This window comes from Phaenicophaeus curvirostris, chromosome 6, assembly GCF_032191515.1.
Source record: "Phaenicophaeus curvirostris isolate KB17595 chromosome 6, BPBGC_Pcur_1.0, whole genome shotgun sequence".
NCBI classification, from domain to species: Eukaryota; Metazoa; Chordata; class Aves; order Cuculiformes; family Cuculidae; genus Phaenicophaeus; species Phaenicophaeus curvirostris.
This window is the reverse complement of record NC_091397.1, coordinates 12,829,658-12,847,340: the sequence shown is the minus strand read 5'-3', so window position 1 is coordinate 12,847,340 and position 17,683 is coordinate 12,829,658. Positions and strand designations below refer to the sequence as shown.

The 17,683-nt window shown below is 37.4% G+C and overlaps 1 protein-coding gene across 6 annotated transcripts in view; it reads right to left on the bottom strand.

Moving 5' to 3' along the window:
• The window catches only part of PFKP (phosphofructokinase, platelet), a 48,510-nt gene that overhangs the window by 18,463 nt on the left and 12,364 nt on the right, over positions 1 to 17,683 (bottom strand). For 5 of the 6 annotated variants that reach the window (XR_011337626.1, XM_069859336.1, XM_069859335.1 and 2 more), the window contains exons 3-13: positions 14,564 to 14,641; positions 11,211 to 11,400; positions 8,505 to 8,670; positions 7,718 to 7,762; positions 7,509 to 7,617; positions 7,014 to 7,109; positions 3,418 to 3,510; positions 3,011 to 3,136; positions 2,351 to 2,415; positions 1,599 to 1,668; positions 358 to 504 (exon numbers count right to left, since the gene is read on the bottom strand). Coding sequence is in view for 5 of the 6 variants with exons in the window: in XM_069859336.1 (XP_069715437.1) it covers positions 358 to 504; positions 1,599 to 1,668; positions 2,351 to 2,415; positions 3,011 to 3,136; positions 3,418 to 3,510; positions 7,014 to 7,109; positions 7,509 to 7,617; positions 7,718 to 7,762; positions 8,505 to 8,670; positions 11,211 to 11,400; positions 14,564 to 14,641 (1,185 nt within the window). In the remaining variant the exon portion in view is untranslated. Of the gene's footprint in view, positions 1 to 357; positions 505 to 1,598; positions 1,669 to 2,350; positions 2,416 to 3,010; positions 3,137 to 3,417; positions 3,511 to 7,013; positions 7,110 to 7,508; positions 7,618 to 7,717; positions 7,763 to 8,504; positions 8,671 to 11,210; positions 11,401 to 14,563; positions 14,642 to 17,311; positions 17,331 to 17,683 lie in introns of those variants that run through there. The other variant, XM_069859334.1, reaches the window with a different exon arrangement.

Here is a 17,683-nt window from a genome sequence, read left to right as displayed (position 1 = left end):
AAAGAAACATTAACACAATGACTCACTGCACAGTACAAGCTATTCCTCTGTTATTTTGTGGAAAACCTACCATGTGCTAAACACTGACCAAAATTTGAAGGCAGGACTCATCTGAACTAAATTTTGTGGCTCTGCAGCATGTGATTAGCAATACCCAAGATAAATGAATCTATAGACTTGAATAACTGAAAAACAGAGTTACAATTTGGGTTGTATATATCTTTATGAAATAAAAGAACTTACAGAATCAGTTCCTACAGCAGTTATGACAGAATGTTACCGTCTGAGAACAGAAACTAAGGTAGTGGTGTGGGATGGTGTACATAAAGGTACGTAATCCACACATGTAATACTGACCTTTCCTCTAGCAAAACCTTCAAATCCATCAATGACAGCAAACATTTTATGGCCTTCAGTTATGCCAACTCTTACTGCAGCTCTCACTGCAGCATTCATCCCAGCTGCAGGGGCGCCAACATTTAAAACTGCCACATTAAAATTAGTCTGCAAGAGAAAAATAATATTTAGCAAGCACTTTAATTTCTACACCATAGTTAATTTGTCCATCGTACACAGTTGCTAAATACTGGAATGTAGGAAAGGAAATTTCAAAGGCCCTAAAACCATCCAAAATTTAAAGTTAACCAGAAAACACATACACTTATTTCCTCATTTACAGAAAATGACACAGAAACAGACAGTTTAAATTTTTTTTTTTTTTTAAATAAGACTATCACATTTGCCTTTGGTTTGCAGGTTAAGTTGTTCAGATTTTTAAATTCTAACTCAGCTAGGTTCCAGAAGAATAAATATCCTGCATTATTCTACCAGTTTCATGTTAACAATGCAATAGTTTACTGCAAAAGCACCCAGAATAGCCAAGAAAAGCACAGGAACTGATTCTAGCACCATAGCAATTAGGTGCATGTCTTCGGTACCACAGAAAGCAGAGCAGACAACGATTTTTAAATAAAGTATCAGCTGGGTTTTTAGAGCAGCTGACAATATTGAGGAACACTCAACATCTTTCACAGGACCATACATCTTCATATTATGGCAGATTTTAAAGCATCTCCTAACAACTCAAAGTAACTGTGCTTATACACAGGGTCTCCCCAAGTTTAATGAGTATTGCCAGGTAAGCAGCTAATCTATTCAAAGAGAAAAGCAGCCTACATTTCCTTCTGAAGTCATCCACCACAAAAAGATAGAATAAAACTATTTTAAATCAAAATACAAAAGTCCAATGCTAACAGTACTATATTTTCATTAGCATATATAAACAAACAAACATACATACATACATCTGATCTGGCAAAGCAAATGCTCAATATACACAAAAAAATTCTTTGATCTTTTAAATTACAATATTATACTTTTACTTTTGCATAAACCTAAGTAAAAGTAAGTTTGGCTATTATTAGAATAAAATTGTGTGTTGCAAGCATCTTTCTGCCATTATAATGCTTAACTAATTTTATAAAATATCCTATTTTATTAAGTATTTATTAAATATTAAGGCAGGATGAGGGAAGGAGAAGAAGAAAACGCTGTTTGGTGAGATATCCCAAAAGCAGACATGCAATGCACACTCTTACCTTTGGAAGCTCAGCATCTGGTTTTTTGTGTGACAGTAATTTGTAGGTGTTGAGGTTGTTTTCAAAGCTCCTAAATAAATAAGATAAATAAGACAAATACAGTAACAAATTTTCCAACTCCTTTTAAAGAAACACTTCAATGTTTCAGAAACAGGTATGCAGTATTTTGATGAAAGTTACTACAAAAGCAAAACACAAAACTGGAAATGAGAGAACACTGGAAAATACTAAATCCTGTAAGATAATAGCAGGAAAATATAAAATACCTATATTGCTGGCAAGTGAGTTTTATAGGCTGGTGATAAAGCATATTAGTATGAAATGACTTGAAATGGAAAATGCTCTTTTGACATGTAAGAGTGCAGAATGTTTCCTCCAACATTACTGTTGGAAAACAACCAGCTACTTACCAGTCCACGGGATTGGCCTCAAAATCTTGAATAAACAAACATGGTTTCTACCAGTGAGCTCATACAACACGGCATCTCTTTCCTTTGTGACTAGTTATCCCAATATCAGTCACTAGCGTGACACAGTACTAAACTAGAGTTTTCTTTGTTCTGCATGTTATATAGATAATAATTTCAAGTATTCTATTTAAGCAACTGTTCTTCTGTCACTTCTATTAGTCTCAAATACATAAAATCATATGGATATTAAATTATCTAAAATAAAACGTGAACTACTAGCAGAATGACAAAGCAATTCAGCTTTTCTAGAACAAATAAATGGATAAAAGTTATCCGACATACCTTCCGCGAAGCCTCACAGCCTCAAGAAATCTTCCCTCATCCATGGCTTTCTGGACTTCTTGAGTCTTGAAAAAACAAGCCAATTACTTAATGTGTTTAAACACAGTAAGTTGACTACTTAGAATATTCCAGTAAACACGTTATTCTGAAATAACTTTCAAAAGTGAATAAAGAAATGTTGACATTTCATTAAATATGAGCTACCTCTTATCACAGCATAAATTACAGTGGACAGAAGAAGACCAAAGCAGAAGGGGCCACTTAAAGCCTTGTTGCAGGAAAAAAAAATATTAAAAAGATCAATATATCTATTTTGCATTTTCTTTATTCGGTTTAAGCTGAACAGTCTTATTGCAGACTCATGTACATAATGAGTGTTATGTATAATATGTAAATAGATACAAGCACCTGAAGAATTTGCTGTAGCAATAAACACAAAAGATCCAAGATGAAATTTTTAAACTAATTAAATATACTTCTTTCTTGTGTACTGGTAGTTTGAAAATAACATGTAGAGAACACACATGAAGTTCATTATTCCTAAATGTGGAAATTGCTGCTCACATTCCCATCATTGTTTCAATAACAGAAAACTCATGTACACAGCAGTCTGTTGTAGCTGATGAATAATGATGTATTGGCTTTTTGCCAGAAACTCACCATCTGCACACACTCCATCAGAGGCAGACGGACAGCCTGGTTACCAGACAGGGACACGACACAGGCAGGGGTAGCTGGAGTAGCTTCTAAAAGGGCAAGCACAGCTTCTACTCCCATACGACTTGCCTGAAAATACATTATGTCTGAGTGTTCAAGCAAGCACTTAAAAGTAAAAAGCTTCCAGTCACAGAAACAGTCACAATTTCTCTGTAAATGAAGCTGAAACAAATAATACCTCGGTACAAAGTACTTCACTATTCTAAATTTGAGATATTCAGACTGTTAATTCCAGACAATAACTGGATTTGTTGAGTTATTCAGGTAAAAAAATATTCCACTTCCAAATAAATAATCAAAATATACTTGTACTATGTGGTACCATGAGTCATTATTTTACGTTCACTCACCAAAATTCTGTCAAAAGCCGAAGGGGTGCCACCTCTTTGCACATGACCCAGGATAGTTACTCGGGTGTCAAAACCAAGCCGCTGAACCACAAGCTGCACAGGATTTAAAAATACAGTGGTTTTATTATCATTGCTGTTTTATACTTGTATATGTTGGCATTACTTTGCTTTATGCGGTACTGAAATAATAAAATTCTACGTACACTACACATTAGTACCTAAACAGTAATGAAAATACTGCAAAATTTAAGCCAGTCTTCAGTTTATTCTTAATCTAGAACTAAACTCCGGATTCCCAATCTACAGATTTTATCTAGTAATGGCAAAACAGTGGCTTAGACTGCAATGATTTAGCTGCATTTATAATGGCTTTATTATGCACAGTCCTCAGCCTTGCAAAAGCAGTTCTCAATATTATAATACTTGAAAGAAGCTCAATTACAGTGTTTTATTCACTTGTGCATCTATGTGTAGAATTACAGATCCCAAAAGTACTTAAGGGCAAGGGAGCCCATGAGGGCTGCGAGCTCTTCAAAAAGGAAATCCTAGCAGCTCAGGAGAAAGCCATCCCCATGTTCCGGAAAAAAGGCTGGCAGGGGAGAAAAATAGCTTTGTTGAACAGAGAGATCTTAAGTGATATCAAGAAGAAGAGAAACGTTTATGGGCTCTGGAAGAGGGGACAGGCCTCTTGGGTGGATTACAGGAGATAAGTGAGAGTGTGTAGAGAAAAAATCAGAAGGGCTAAGGCTCAACTAGAAATCAGATTGGCAAAGTCTGTGAAAGATAACAAAAAATCCTTCAATAAATATATAAATAATAAAAGGAGGACTAGGGAGACCATACAGTCCCTATTGGATGCAGAAGGAACAACACTGACAGGGGATGAGGAAAAGGCTGAGGTACTTAATGCCTTCTTTGCCTCAGTCTTTAATTGTAAAGAAAGTTGTTCCATCTGTATACAAACCAAGGATCTAGAGGAGCAAAATGAGGCTCCCATGATCCAAGAGGAAGTGGTCAGAGCCTTGCTAGCCCGACTAGACACCCACAAGTCTATGGGGCCGGATGGGATTCACCCAAGGGTATTGAAGGAGCTGGCAGACGTGATTGCCAAACCCCTTTCCATCATCTTCCAACAGTCCTGGAAGACTGGGGAAGTCCCACTGGACTGGAGGCTGGCTGATGTTGTGCCTATCTACAAAAAGGGTCGCAGGGAGGATCCAGGGAACTACAGGCCTGTCAGACTGACCTCAGTGCCAGGGAAAGTCATGGAGCAGGTGATCTTGAGTGCTATCATGAAGCACATGCAAGAGAACCGGGTGATCAGGCCCAGTCAACATGGGTTCACAAAAGGCAGGTCTTGCCAAACTAACCTGATCGCCTTCTACGACAAAGTGACTCGGCTGCTGGATGAGGGAAAGGCTGTGAATGTGGTCTTCCTGGACTTCAGTAAAGCCTTTGACACAGTTTCTCGCAGCATTCTGCTTCGGAAACTGTCAGCCTCTGGCCTGGACAGGCGCACACTCTCCTGGGTGGAAAACTGGTTGGATGGCCGGGCCCAGAGAATGGTGGGAAATGGTGTGAAATCCAGCTGGAGGCCAGTGACAAGTGGGGTTCCCCAGGGCTCAGTGCTGGGTCCAGCCCTGTTCAATGTCTTTATCAATGACCTGGATGAAGGCATTGAGTGCACCCTTAGCAAGTTTGCAGATGACACTAAGCTGGGTGGAAGTGTCGATCTGCTGGAGGGTAGGGAGGCTCTGCAAAGGGATCTGAACAGGCTGGACCGCTGGGCAGAGTCCAATGGCACGAGGTTTAACAAGGCCAAATGCTGGGTCCTGCACTTGGGGCACAACAACCCTATGCAGTGCTGCAGACTAGGAGAAGAGTGGCTAGAAAGCTGCCTGGAGGAGAGGGACCTGGGGGTGTTGGTTGACACCTGACTGAACATGAGCCAGCAGTGTGCCCAGGTGGCCAAGAAGGCCAATGGCATCTTGGCTTGTATCAGAAATGGCATGACCAGCAGGTCCAGGGAGGTTATTCTCCCCCTGTACTCGGCACTGGTGAGACCGCTCCTCGAATCCTGTGTTCAGTTCTGGGCCCCTCACCACAAGAAGGATGTTGAGGCTCTGGAGCGAGTCTAGAGAAGAGCAATGAAGCTGGTGAAGGGGCTGGAGAACAGGCCTTATGAGGAACGGCTGAGAGAGCTGGGGTTGTTTAGCCTGGAGAAGAGGAGGCTGAGGGGAGACCTCATTGCTTTCTATAACTACCTGAAAGAAGGATGTAGAGAGGAGGGTGCTGGCCTCTTCTCCCAAGTGACAGGGGACAGGACAAGAGGAAATGGCCTCAAGCTCCACCAGGGGAGGTTTAGGCTGGACATTAGGAAAAAATTTTTCACAGAAATGGTCACTGGGCACTGGAACAGGCTGCCCAGAGAGGTGGTTGAGTCACCTTCCCTGGAGGTGTTTAAGGCACAGGTGGACGAGGTGCTAAGGGGCATGGTTTAGTGTTTGATAGGAATGGTTGGACTCAATGATCTGTTGGGTCTCTTCCAACCTGGTTATTCTATGATTCTATGAAAAGATTCTGCGTAAAACTTTAGTGTTTTAACCTTAATTGACAAGGCTTTTAAAACTGGCAGTAAGAATTATAAAAACAACTGTTTGACTCATTCAGACTTTCTTTCCATTTCCTCTATCATATTTCAAAGCTAAAGTCACTGAAAGACATGGTTTATAAATACATCTTCAGTCGAGCACATAAGGTTAGGAATAAGTAATGGATACCATAAAGCAGAAAATGTAATTAGAACTTATTTACAAAATCTGCTGTCCCTGCTATTTTTTAACATTTTAACTGGGTGAAATTTGCAGCAAGCAAGCAACACATCTTCCATAAATGCATTATAGCTACCTGCTGTACATACACCTAACACTACTTGGTGCTAAATTATGCTTTATAAAACTGTAATTCTGAATTAAGAGTCAAAGATTATTCTTGGCAGCTACAGAATACAAAACTTCATAGTCACGGGACAGATAAACCCCAGGTGAAGTCATAAATGTCAAAGCTCCTTCCTGCCAATGACTGTTTTTCAACTTCTTTTCTTAAGGGATCCTTTCCAAGTAAAGCAGAATAATTTCAGCTCAAAAGTTTTGTTTATCTTAGACACCAACGAAATTGCTGGCAATACAACCGTTTTGAGAAAAGTGACAAGACTTTGCCCAAATGAGACTATTATTTCACTGTGAGTGAAACAGAACATTATTAAAATTCTACAAAAAAAAAAAAAAAGTAAAATAGGATTACAGTTACTGATTTGAGCTGACTTCAGCCTCCATTAATTAAGGCACCCATTAAGTAGGTAATTTGGACTGTTGTCTTATTTTATGCAAAGGTTCTAATTAACAGCCACTGAGATCACTCCTCCTTAAGGGGACTACAAACTCAGATAATAAAGCGCAAATACAAAATACAAGCAGTAAAGTACGTGATACGTTACTTTATTGGAACAGATTTACTTTAAAGAAATGTTATTGTTAGTAACAAAGCCCACCCTAAGAATAAAACAAAAAGTGTATAATAAGGATGTTGCCACTTACATCTTTAACCTTCTCTGATGTTATAGGTTTGTTATGGCAATCAATAGCTCCTTCAGCCACAATAATGATATTCAGCCTTTTCTTTCGTGCACGATTCTATAATAAAAATAAAAGCACATCCATATAATAGAAAAAAGAAAGAAATTTGTAGCACCACTTTATAACGAGTTGCTATTAATTAAACTGCTAGGACTTCAGGAAGTATTTCTGATACTTGATCACTTCAGTGTTCTTACACATTTTATTTCTACATACTTCTTTTCATTGATAAAGAAGTGAAATGTCTTATGTTACATTAATGAGGAAATGTACACACACTGCTTATACAGGAATAGGTTTGTGTAATCTCTAGAGTAGCTTGCGTAATTCTTCAAAACAATTGTAGAATGCAGGAAAAGAACTCAAGATCAAATACCACTATCTGTGACATCAGAAGTAAAGCCTCCCTGAAACTCACGATCACATTTTTAAATTCCAAATATAGTAATTGCTTACCTCTGAAAGCTTAACACACATTGAATCTTCCCATCCTTCTTCTGGTGGGTATTCAGGAATAAATACCCAATCTGCACCACAGGCTAAGGCACTAACAAGAGCTAGATACCTAATAAACATAACAGATTATTAGACATTTATGGTTCAGTTTTCTTGACATGTGATAATTAAATGTGTATGAGAGACAAACTGCTGAAGACAATACATACCCACAGTGTCTCCCCATAACCTCCAGAACAAACGTTCTCTGATGGCTGTAAAAATAAGAAAACAAATTAAGTGTAATACACTAACTCAAAAATACAGCCCAAATTCTTGAAATCAGAAACTGGTACCAGGAAAAGCCTGTGTTTACTATGCTTACCAAACACAGACTTCATTAGCAAAACAGAAGGCTGCATTAAACAATGTATTTAAAATTACTTATCTTCTAACACATTATTCATTTTTACTACTACTTCCTTCTAAAACACATAAGTACAGTTAGAGAAGAGATTAACATTTACTAGAAATGTAAATGATGCAGACCTATACTTAGAAACTGTAATGATATAGCTGTATTAAAAAAACCAGTAAGTTAATTCCTTAAATTTTACCTAGAGAAAGCTTATACATAAAACAGAAGCTACAGTGTACTACTCAAAGTATGTCTGGATCTTCTGTAGAAGAGTATGTCTAGGAAAGATCAAAAAACAATTTTTAAAATACAAGGCCTGCCTCTAAAGCTGATGTGGCCTCTACAAGGAGAGGCATGAAGTGCTGCCATGACAGGAATGATGGAAAAGCCGTTAGTAAGAAAAAAAGATGCACTTGAAAGATGCAGCCAAAATTAAAAAGTGGGTTTATTCCCACGCTAGAAATATTACAAGTACCAGTTACCGAGCTCCTATTTAAAATTAACTTACACCCTCCACTGTTGTGTGGCAATAGGAAACTTAAGATTCAAAGTATAAACAACTGTTTATCTGTTATAGTTTACTTCAACATGCAGTTTACCTTTGAGCAGTGGTCATGATGGCATCCACAACTTCAATGATTCTGTGCAAGGCTGAGTCAGTACCTATGGTCATATCAGTGCCACAGAAGTCATTGTCAATGGATCCAACCATTCCCACAATGTTAAGATAAGCATATTTCTTAACAGCCTCTTCATCAATTTTTCCTGTAAAGAAGTACCCAGAGGAAACACTGTCAGATTTATTTTTTTTAAATAAAACATTTTAGACATATTGCTTCGGTGCTCTATTTTATAAACTAAACATATCCAAACATTAAGTTATGTTTGGATATTTTAGGTAACAAGGTTAGTCAAAACTACAAACAAAAGCCAATCAGACAACCAAACAAAAGATTCCTGCATACAACACCTTACAATAAAGAAGGAAACAAGAGCTTTTCAGTTCAGTTCAAAATGTCAACAGAATATCAAGTTTTATAACCAACCTTAAAATTGATGGTTTGGACTTATTCAACAGCAGTCAAATAGTAGTCTCAGTGTATAACAGGCAAAGAAGAGGTACAAAAATGCAAACTGGATGTGATTACGGTCATATGTAAACAATCAAAAAAACAGCATTAAACCTTTGAAAACTCCTCTTCTGCAACACTGAAAGGCTCTGATTTCATGATTAATAAGCAAATAGAACAGAAAAGCTCCTGTTCTAAGTCTCAGTCTGTGCCTCCTAAAACATCAGTGACAATGCTGAATCATCCAAGAGTTCTAAATGATTTCAAGGATGAAATACTTTAGCTACTCAAGTGCCTAAAATTACTTTAATATCTGTGGACAGAACAGTATTAAGTATAATGCCAAATTTTTAATATGGATTCCAGAACTATCTATCAGTTTGTTTAATATCTACGGTAGATAAAATAGTATAAACAATAATGAAAAATTAACTGATATGCATAAAGGTAAATCCAGCATTCTGAAGAAGAGTCAAAATGTTTTCTATGAATATATACCATGCATTACAAACCTTTTCTAGAGTTCCAAAGGTACTTAAATAATCACACGAATAATCTCGTTGACATATTCTACTTAGATTTCCAAAAAGCCATTGACAAGATCTGTCCCCAAGGGATTTTGAGGAAACTAAGTAGCCACAGCATAAGACAGAAAGCTTTTGCACAGAATAATGTGAAACAGAGGATAAGAAGTACGAAACAGAGGGCAGTAATAAATGCAATTTCTTGTATCTGAGGAAGGTAACCAATGGAGTTCTACAGGATCTCCTGTAGAGATCTGGAGATCTACAGGGATCTGTGATTTTCAACATACTCAGCCATAACCTAGAAAAGGGAACGAGTAGTAAAGTGACAACGTTTACTGATCAAACTGAATTATTTGGATTCTAAAGGTGTTGGATGTCTGAGAAGAAATGAAGATGACTAGCAAGACATGGTGAGCAGTAAAATATCAGATGGAGATCCATGTAGATAAATGTAAACTAATACACATGAAATATGTACCTTAACATCACAATCAAAATAATGCTATTTTCAGCATAATATCATAATGCTGTTTTCATTAATTAATCAGCTTCAATGCTCAACAGCAGTCAAAAAAAAAAATCAAAATATTAGAAAATATTAGGAAAAGCGTAGAGAACAAAACAAAGATCATTATACTACTGTGTAGATCCATGGTTTGCCCTCATCTTGAATACTGGGTGCAGTTGTGGTCCTCCCCACCTCAAAAAGGACATGGTAGAACTGGAAAAGGTTCAGAGAAGCGCAACAAAGATGATCAAAGGTATAGAATTTACATATAAGAAACAACTAAGCAAACTAGGACTCTCCCATCTAGAAAAAGAGATGATGGAGAAATAAGATAGCTGTAAAATCTCAAGTGGCATGCAGAGAGGATGCAGGACTGATCATTCACTGTTTGTTCTAACACAACAGTTACAGGGCATTGAATGAAACTAGAAACCAGCAGAATCAAAATAAACAGAAGATTCTTCATAACCTTCATCATTCAGTGACACTGTAGAACTCCTTGCTACATAATGTTTTCAGCAAAAATCCGTATGCCTTCAAGGAGAAGTATACATTCATTGAAGAGAAATTCATTAAAGAATGCAAAAATAATCTGGTTCAGGAAGTCCTAAATACAGAAAGTAATGGAACCTCTCAAAGTATATATATATTATGAACAACATTTAGCATCAACCCACCATTATTTAGGCTTGTTCTGTTATTTCACTCTTTCCTATACATTCTCCTGGATGCTATCAAAGACAGCTACTGGGCTGGATGCAGTTTTAGCAACAGTCACCTAATGTTATGATCTTAAACAAAAGCAACACATAGGCAGAAAAGCATCATAATTTATTCACAAGTATGTAGCTGCTTGTAGGAAAAGAAATACCATCTCAGTTTGGTTTTGAGGGCAAAGGGCTTTTCATGCACAAGGTTCAAAGTACACGCCCTGAAAATGATTCATAATGGGGGAAAATGCCACACAGACAGTTGCCCAGTAACTTATTTCACCTTTTTAAACTTATATGGTATATGGTAGTACGTACAGAAATCAAAAACTACTACTTTATGAGTAACCGTATAATTTCCTAGAATGTATGCATTTGATTTTTGAGCTTAAGAAATATCCTCTGGATATAGTTTGTGCCTGTATAATTAGGGTACATAACTTCACTGGAGATTGGACTAGAAGTCTAGAGGGTCTACAGACAAACTTACCTTTCTGTGCTAGTTCTTCTAGAAGTCCACTCCACTCTTCACGGAACAGATTGGCACCGGTTAAGCTACCATCTCCGCCAATCACACAAAGATTAGTAATTCCTCTCTGAACCAAGTTGTAGGCTGCCTGCAGGCGGCCCTCCCGGGTACGAAAGGATTTGCAGCGTGCACTACCAATAACCGTACCACCCTAAAAAGAGGAAGTGTAACAGTTTTTAATTTGTAATCCAGTACTTTACTGTATTTTTTAAGATGGATTCATGATGAGTCATTATTTTGTAGTCAGTAAAAAGCAACGAAAAACAGAATTATCAAACTTGCGGGAAATTAAGTTCTCAAAAGCAGATACACACACCAGAGAAAAGGGAAAAAACACTCAAAAGAGCTATTCTTGAAAGAAAATGTTAAATAATCTGGGATTCATTTCAGAGAATTTTATTAAATTATCTAATTGTTACTATTGTCACCATATACAAGTAAAAGTGACATGATATTAGAGAAGTTAAGAATTTAGATGAATTTGCTTGAAAGCATGACATTATTCCCTCTACTATAATGAAATATAGAAACAATAATAAAACAGATGTATCCTTAAAACTCAAAATTTGTATTTATGGTTATTCCACAGAATTATGGAATGAATTGCACCCTATCTAGTGCCTTATAGATGAGACCAACGTTAGATTTTGTGTTTTATTGATTAATCTGCTTATTAACATAATTTAAAGAACTTTCTCAAAAAATTGAAGTCATTATTTTAAACGAAGACTGAAGCACCTCGCCACTGAAAATCACTGAGTAACTTGCTGAAAACAAGTTATATACACATCTTCTGTGTTTATGTTGGCAATTAAGAGGGACTTCAGGGCTCTGGGGCACAAGTAGTGTTTACCTCCACCATTCCAACAACAAGGAACGAAGAGGGAGAGAGCAAAAAAAATCAGTCATTTAATACCTGGCTCCAAACTTGGTGTGAGAAGCAAAACCTTGGGTTCTTTGATCATGGACTGGCCTATACACCTCCAGGCTTCCTTACCAGGGATGGTGCATGCTTGTCTCCTAGGAGTACAAAAATCCTGACCAAAAATGTAGCAGGGATCATTAAAAGAGCTTTAAACAAGATATGAAGGGGGAAGAGGACAAAGCCAGGCTAGATAAGGGTGCGCCTGGAAATGGCACTCCAGAGCCTGTGAGATGGTGTAGGACCTCCAGTACATCAAATCAGAACAAGCAGAGGCGCGTACATCTTGTGATGGAAAAGATGTAATTGGCACTGATGGGTTAGATAATTCAAGGACCAGTCATTTGGGAATAACACTACTCCCTTTATGAGAGCTGAGGAGTTATCAGACACACTGAAGTGCATCTACACCAATCCATGCAGCATGGGCAACAAACAGGAGGAACTGGAAGCTACTGTAGGGCAAGGAGACTATGACGCAGTTGCCATCACGGAAACATGGTGGGACGACTTGTATAACTACAGTGCTGCTATGGTGGGATATAAACTCCTCAGGCGGGATAGGAAAGGTAGGAGAGATGGTGGGGCAGCCCTCTATGTTAGAGAGTGCTTTGATACCCTCAAGCTCAATTATGGTGATGACAGCATTAAGTGTCTGTGGGTAAAAATGAGTAGATCATGAGAAGGCAGATATTGCGATTGGAGTCTGATATAGATCACCTAGCCAAGAAGCAGCTGATGAGTTCTTCTACGAACAACTGGGAGAAGTCTCAAGGTCGCTAGCTCCTGTCCTTGTGAGAGACTTTAATCTACCAGATGTCTGCTGGAAGTACAATACAGCAGAGAGGAAGCATTCTAGGAGGTTCCCGGAGTGTATGGAAGACAACTTCCTCACACAACTGGTGAGCAAGCCGTTAAGGGAAGGAGCCCTCCTGGACCTGCTGTTTGTGAACAGAGAAGGCCTTGTGGTGGATGTGATGGCTGGAGGACACCTGTGGCAAACCGATCACGAGATGGTAGAATTATCAGTTCTACGTGAGATGAGAAGAGGGGTTAGCAGAACAACCACCTTAAAACTCCAGAGGGCAGACTTTGGAATGTTCAGAAGGCTAGCTGGTAAAATCCCATGGGAGACAGTCCATAAGGGTAAGGGTGCCCAAGAGAGCTGGGTACTCTTCAAGAAGGAAATCTTGGCAGCACAGGAGCAAGCTGTCCCCGTGTGCTAGAAAATGAGGCAGTGGGGTAAAAAAACCAGCTTGGTTGAGCTGGGAGATCTTGAGGGACATCAAAAAGAACAGGAATGTCTACAAACTTTGGAAGAAGGGACAGGCATCTTGGGAGGACTACAGGGAGGAAGTGAGATCATGCAGAGGAAAAATCAATTAGAGCTCAGATTGGCCAAGTCAGTGAAAGATAACAGCTCTTGTGTGGCTTGGCCATGGCATCTCCATTTTCTCCTAATCCTAAAACGTGTTGGAATGATGCCCTTCGTCATACAGTTTAGTTTTAGGTAGCCCTGCAAGGAGCAGAGAGTTAAAATGACCCTTACAGGTCCCCTCAAGTTGATATATTTTATGATTCTATAATTACAGATTGTCAGGATAGACGGGGCATTAAAAAAAAAACCCAACCAAAAAACCAATCATACAAGGACAAAATATCTTAAGTATTGCAGGTTACCTATTTGTTTTCTTTTTTAAAAAATATCAATTTTTTTCTCAACTAACTGCCTTATAGTTATTGTATCAGCTTTACATAAAGCTCCAAAGAACCCACACAGCACTTGGAGAAAATTTTCAGAAAGCTTAGCAAGAATTAAGGCCTCTTCACCAAACACAGTATCTGCTCTGGAACAGGTAAACACATTGCCAGGCTGAGGAAAAATCTAAGGAGATCCAAACGGCCAGCTCACAGAATGTTGCAATATAAGCATACAGACAAAGTTATTGGCATTATCAGAGCTCTGGAGGACCTGTAATTACATCCATTACTACAATTCTAAATCCAATTACAAAGGAAGCTAACAGGGTTTTGTAAGAAAACACTTGCCTTACAAAACACAGTTGTTTCATATTTTGGTCCTATAATGTCTTCTTTATTAAGTATAGGCTTGTCAATATGGCTTTAGGAGTATAATGACATGTAATGTCAAAATCTAGGACAAAGGTTTTAAAGATTTCTGTGCACCAAATACAAGATCATAGAGATCTTTAGGAAGTGGCAAACAGCCATATTGTAGAAACCAGGCTCTGCCAAAAGTAGCATGTGCTGGACACTGTCATCACAAAATTTCAATCCATAACTACAGCTGTTTGCCTGCATCTAGAATTTTGGTTCTCTGTTTAAAGACAGAGCAGCAGGATGGATCCCACTCCCACCCCCTAAAACTTACCACTTGCAGGATACTTGAAACGCTTTCCCATGAAACTTCTACAATATTATCACCTCCATCAACCATTCCCTGGTAACCCTGAAAGAGAAAGAGTATTTCCTAAGTCTGATTTGAAAAACTCTGTAACACTTCCACTGCAGTAATACTCACCTTGTGTATTTTAACGCAACTAAAAACACTGAATAAAGAAATACTTAGTTTAAATGAAATAACATTCAAGCAGGTATCACATTAGGGGTAAAAAGCCAAACAAACCTTCTCCCAAAAGATCAGTTAGTTCAAAAGACAACTTCATGATAAATTAATACGCAACACAAAATACACAGCATATGAACTACAGTGGTGAAGCATTTCTCCTTCTTTAGCAATATATATTCAGTTCTTTTTGAAAAACTGTAAAGACCAAAGAACTCTTAAAAGCATTATAAAATGAGCTTAGAAAAAAAAAAAGTTGTAAAACACTATGCACTGCGTTTTCTTAATTTCATAAATTAAGAAAAAAATCAGGTCACATAATGTTTGTTCTTTTTTGGGTGCGGTTACAAAATAAACAAATGAAAGAATCTTAGTAAAAAAATAAAAATTTTAGTGATGCATTTAAGAAATCCTTAACACTTTAACTCAAACAGTCTTCAGAAACAAACGCATGATATACTATGTAAAGAACTACACTTAGCTGAGAGAAGGAAAACCACCCAGTGAGCAGCTGGAGGGTTTTGTTATGCCTGGCTTTAATAACTCTGCAGAAATACTAGCAGAAAGGTAGTGACAATTACAGATTCTTTTCCATTAGGTGATATTTTGAACACCAACTAAAAAAAAAAAATACAGCCAAGTTTGAACCTGGAAAAACCCAACTGGCATTACCACTCAACTTGTTTATGTTTATTTGAATACAAAGGGAAGAAAAAAACCCAAACCCACACTAGGTTGAAGAAAATAAATGAAAAACCACTAAACAAAAATAAACTTGACAATGTTTATGTCTCCATTTTTACATTATGTGTACATATGAATAATCATTCTGAGGAATAATTAGTTAACTTTTCTTCAGTATGCAGTTCTTAAAAGACTGTACATCTTCAGTTTTACAATTCTCAGTAATTAATCAGGTAGAACTAGAAATAGGAGTTTAGAACACAGGAAAACTGACACTATAGACTGGAGACACTTAACTTGGGTATGATGCAGAATTTAAGTAGATTGTATCCAGTAAGCAGTAAAATGGAAACGTACCAAGCCTACATCAGCTCAAAAATCCATATATATTTAATGAATACTATGTGATACTTGGAGTCCCTCACTAGCATTATAGGGTAAAAATATAAAGATAAGCTGGACTCCGCGAAATTACAAGTTACCCAAATTAAGCTTTCCAAGGTGAAAGCGTGTAAGTTTCTGTTCAGTGACACTTGACTAATGAATTTACGTATAAGATGATCAATACGAAAGAAACAGCTAGATTGAAAAATGACCTATGTCTCCATTCTGTCACACACGTCTTCTCAATATTTTGTACACTTTCCAATAAACGTGGTCTGTATCTAATATAGACACATCCTGTCTTTTATACAAATGTATACAGATAATGACTTGAAGCTAAGACATTATCTGCAAAATTCCTTCAAAATGAGATTAAGTTGGAAAAGAAGTAATGCTTAATCTACATATCGATTTTTTTTTAAAGTTCTTTCCCAGGTAAGTGCAAAAATCTTCAGACAGAAACATTCCACTGAGCCTGAAGAAGGCTAATAAATTATTAAGTTCACTGATTACGGACTTACGGGTTTGGCTGGGTTTTTTTTCAAGAATGTGAAGAAGTGAAGAGTCTTACAAGGTAAAGACAGGGAGCTTTTTGAACAGGCCTGATCCACTTGAGCTGCTAGGTTAGCATTTCCTGCCTCAGTTCTGCTTGCCAAGTATACGTAAGCTAGCTCTGAATAATGTAGCTGCAATTTCCACATTGTTCTTCCATATCATTAAGAGATACAAAAGCCATAGAATTCAAACAGCTTTCTAGAACAGCTACAGGGAAAAAGATTACTAATCTTAATTGAAGTATTCATAATTATAATGATTTACATTTATCATTTTAGTTATTTAAACACTGATGTTAACTTGGAGACCAGACAATCCATTTTAAAGGTGGAATTTGATTTGAAATACTTTATCAAATGGTTCAACAATGATACAGTCCTCTGTTACTAAAAATTACTGTTAGATGTGAATAAAATAATAAAAAGAGGGTGGGAACCTCTCAATTTACATTTAAAAAAATACTTTACTTAGATTATAAAAATAGCACCTCGGGTACTACACTAAAACTGCGGGGCAAGAATGGAAAAAAAGTAAACTATCAAAATATAGTAAACACTATACTTGAAAAATCAATGCTATTTTCTGCTTATTCCTTTCCCTACCCAAAATCTGAATATTCAAAGACGAACAAGAAGAAATCTCTGCAGCTCATATGTTCACAGGGTACACACACTGTAACTCCTGCAGAAAGTAGCAGACAGCAAACCTTGCTTCCAGTCTTAACTCTAAAAACAAAAGCTTTCAACAAAGAACAACCCATCTTCTGCTATGTTACATGCAAGACGTTTTAGGCTTTAACAGTTATTTGCATTTACTTAGTAAGCCTTTTTAGCTATTGCTCAACAACGTAAAATACTAGCATCACTGAATGCACAAACCACCACACAGAAGACAGGAAGTTTTCCTCACAGAAATCCATGACTCCCGTACCATTGCATTTCCAATGATGGCCTCTTGAGAAAAAGACTCTTAATCAAGATGAAGAATCTAAAAGTTCCATAGCTTAGTAGTAAGAGCACGCATCCACTGGGAACTATGTGCTTCAGTCCTGGAAAAAGGGCAGGTTATTTGTATAAATATTTAAGACCTCAGTTTCTAAAATGAACTGCCATAAATGAGAGGCATCATTTGTTCTTCTCACACTAAACTAAAAAAAATTATAAAAAAAAAAAACAAATACAAAACAACTTAACCCACTTCTGACTCATCAAAAAATTTAAACTAGCCACCTAAAGCAGCCTGCTACTTTTACAAGCACTTCCATCTCCTAGATTTTCACAACATGAGTGAAGCAAATCCACG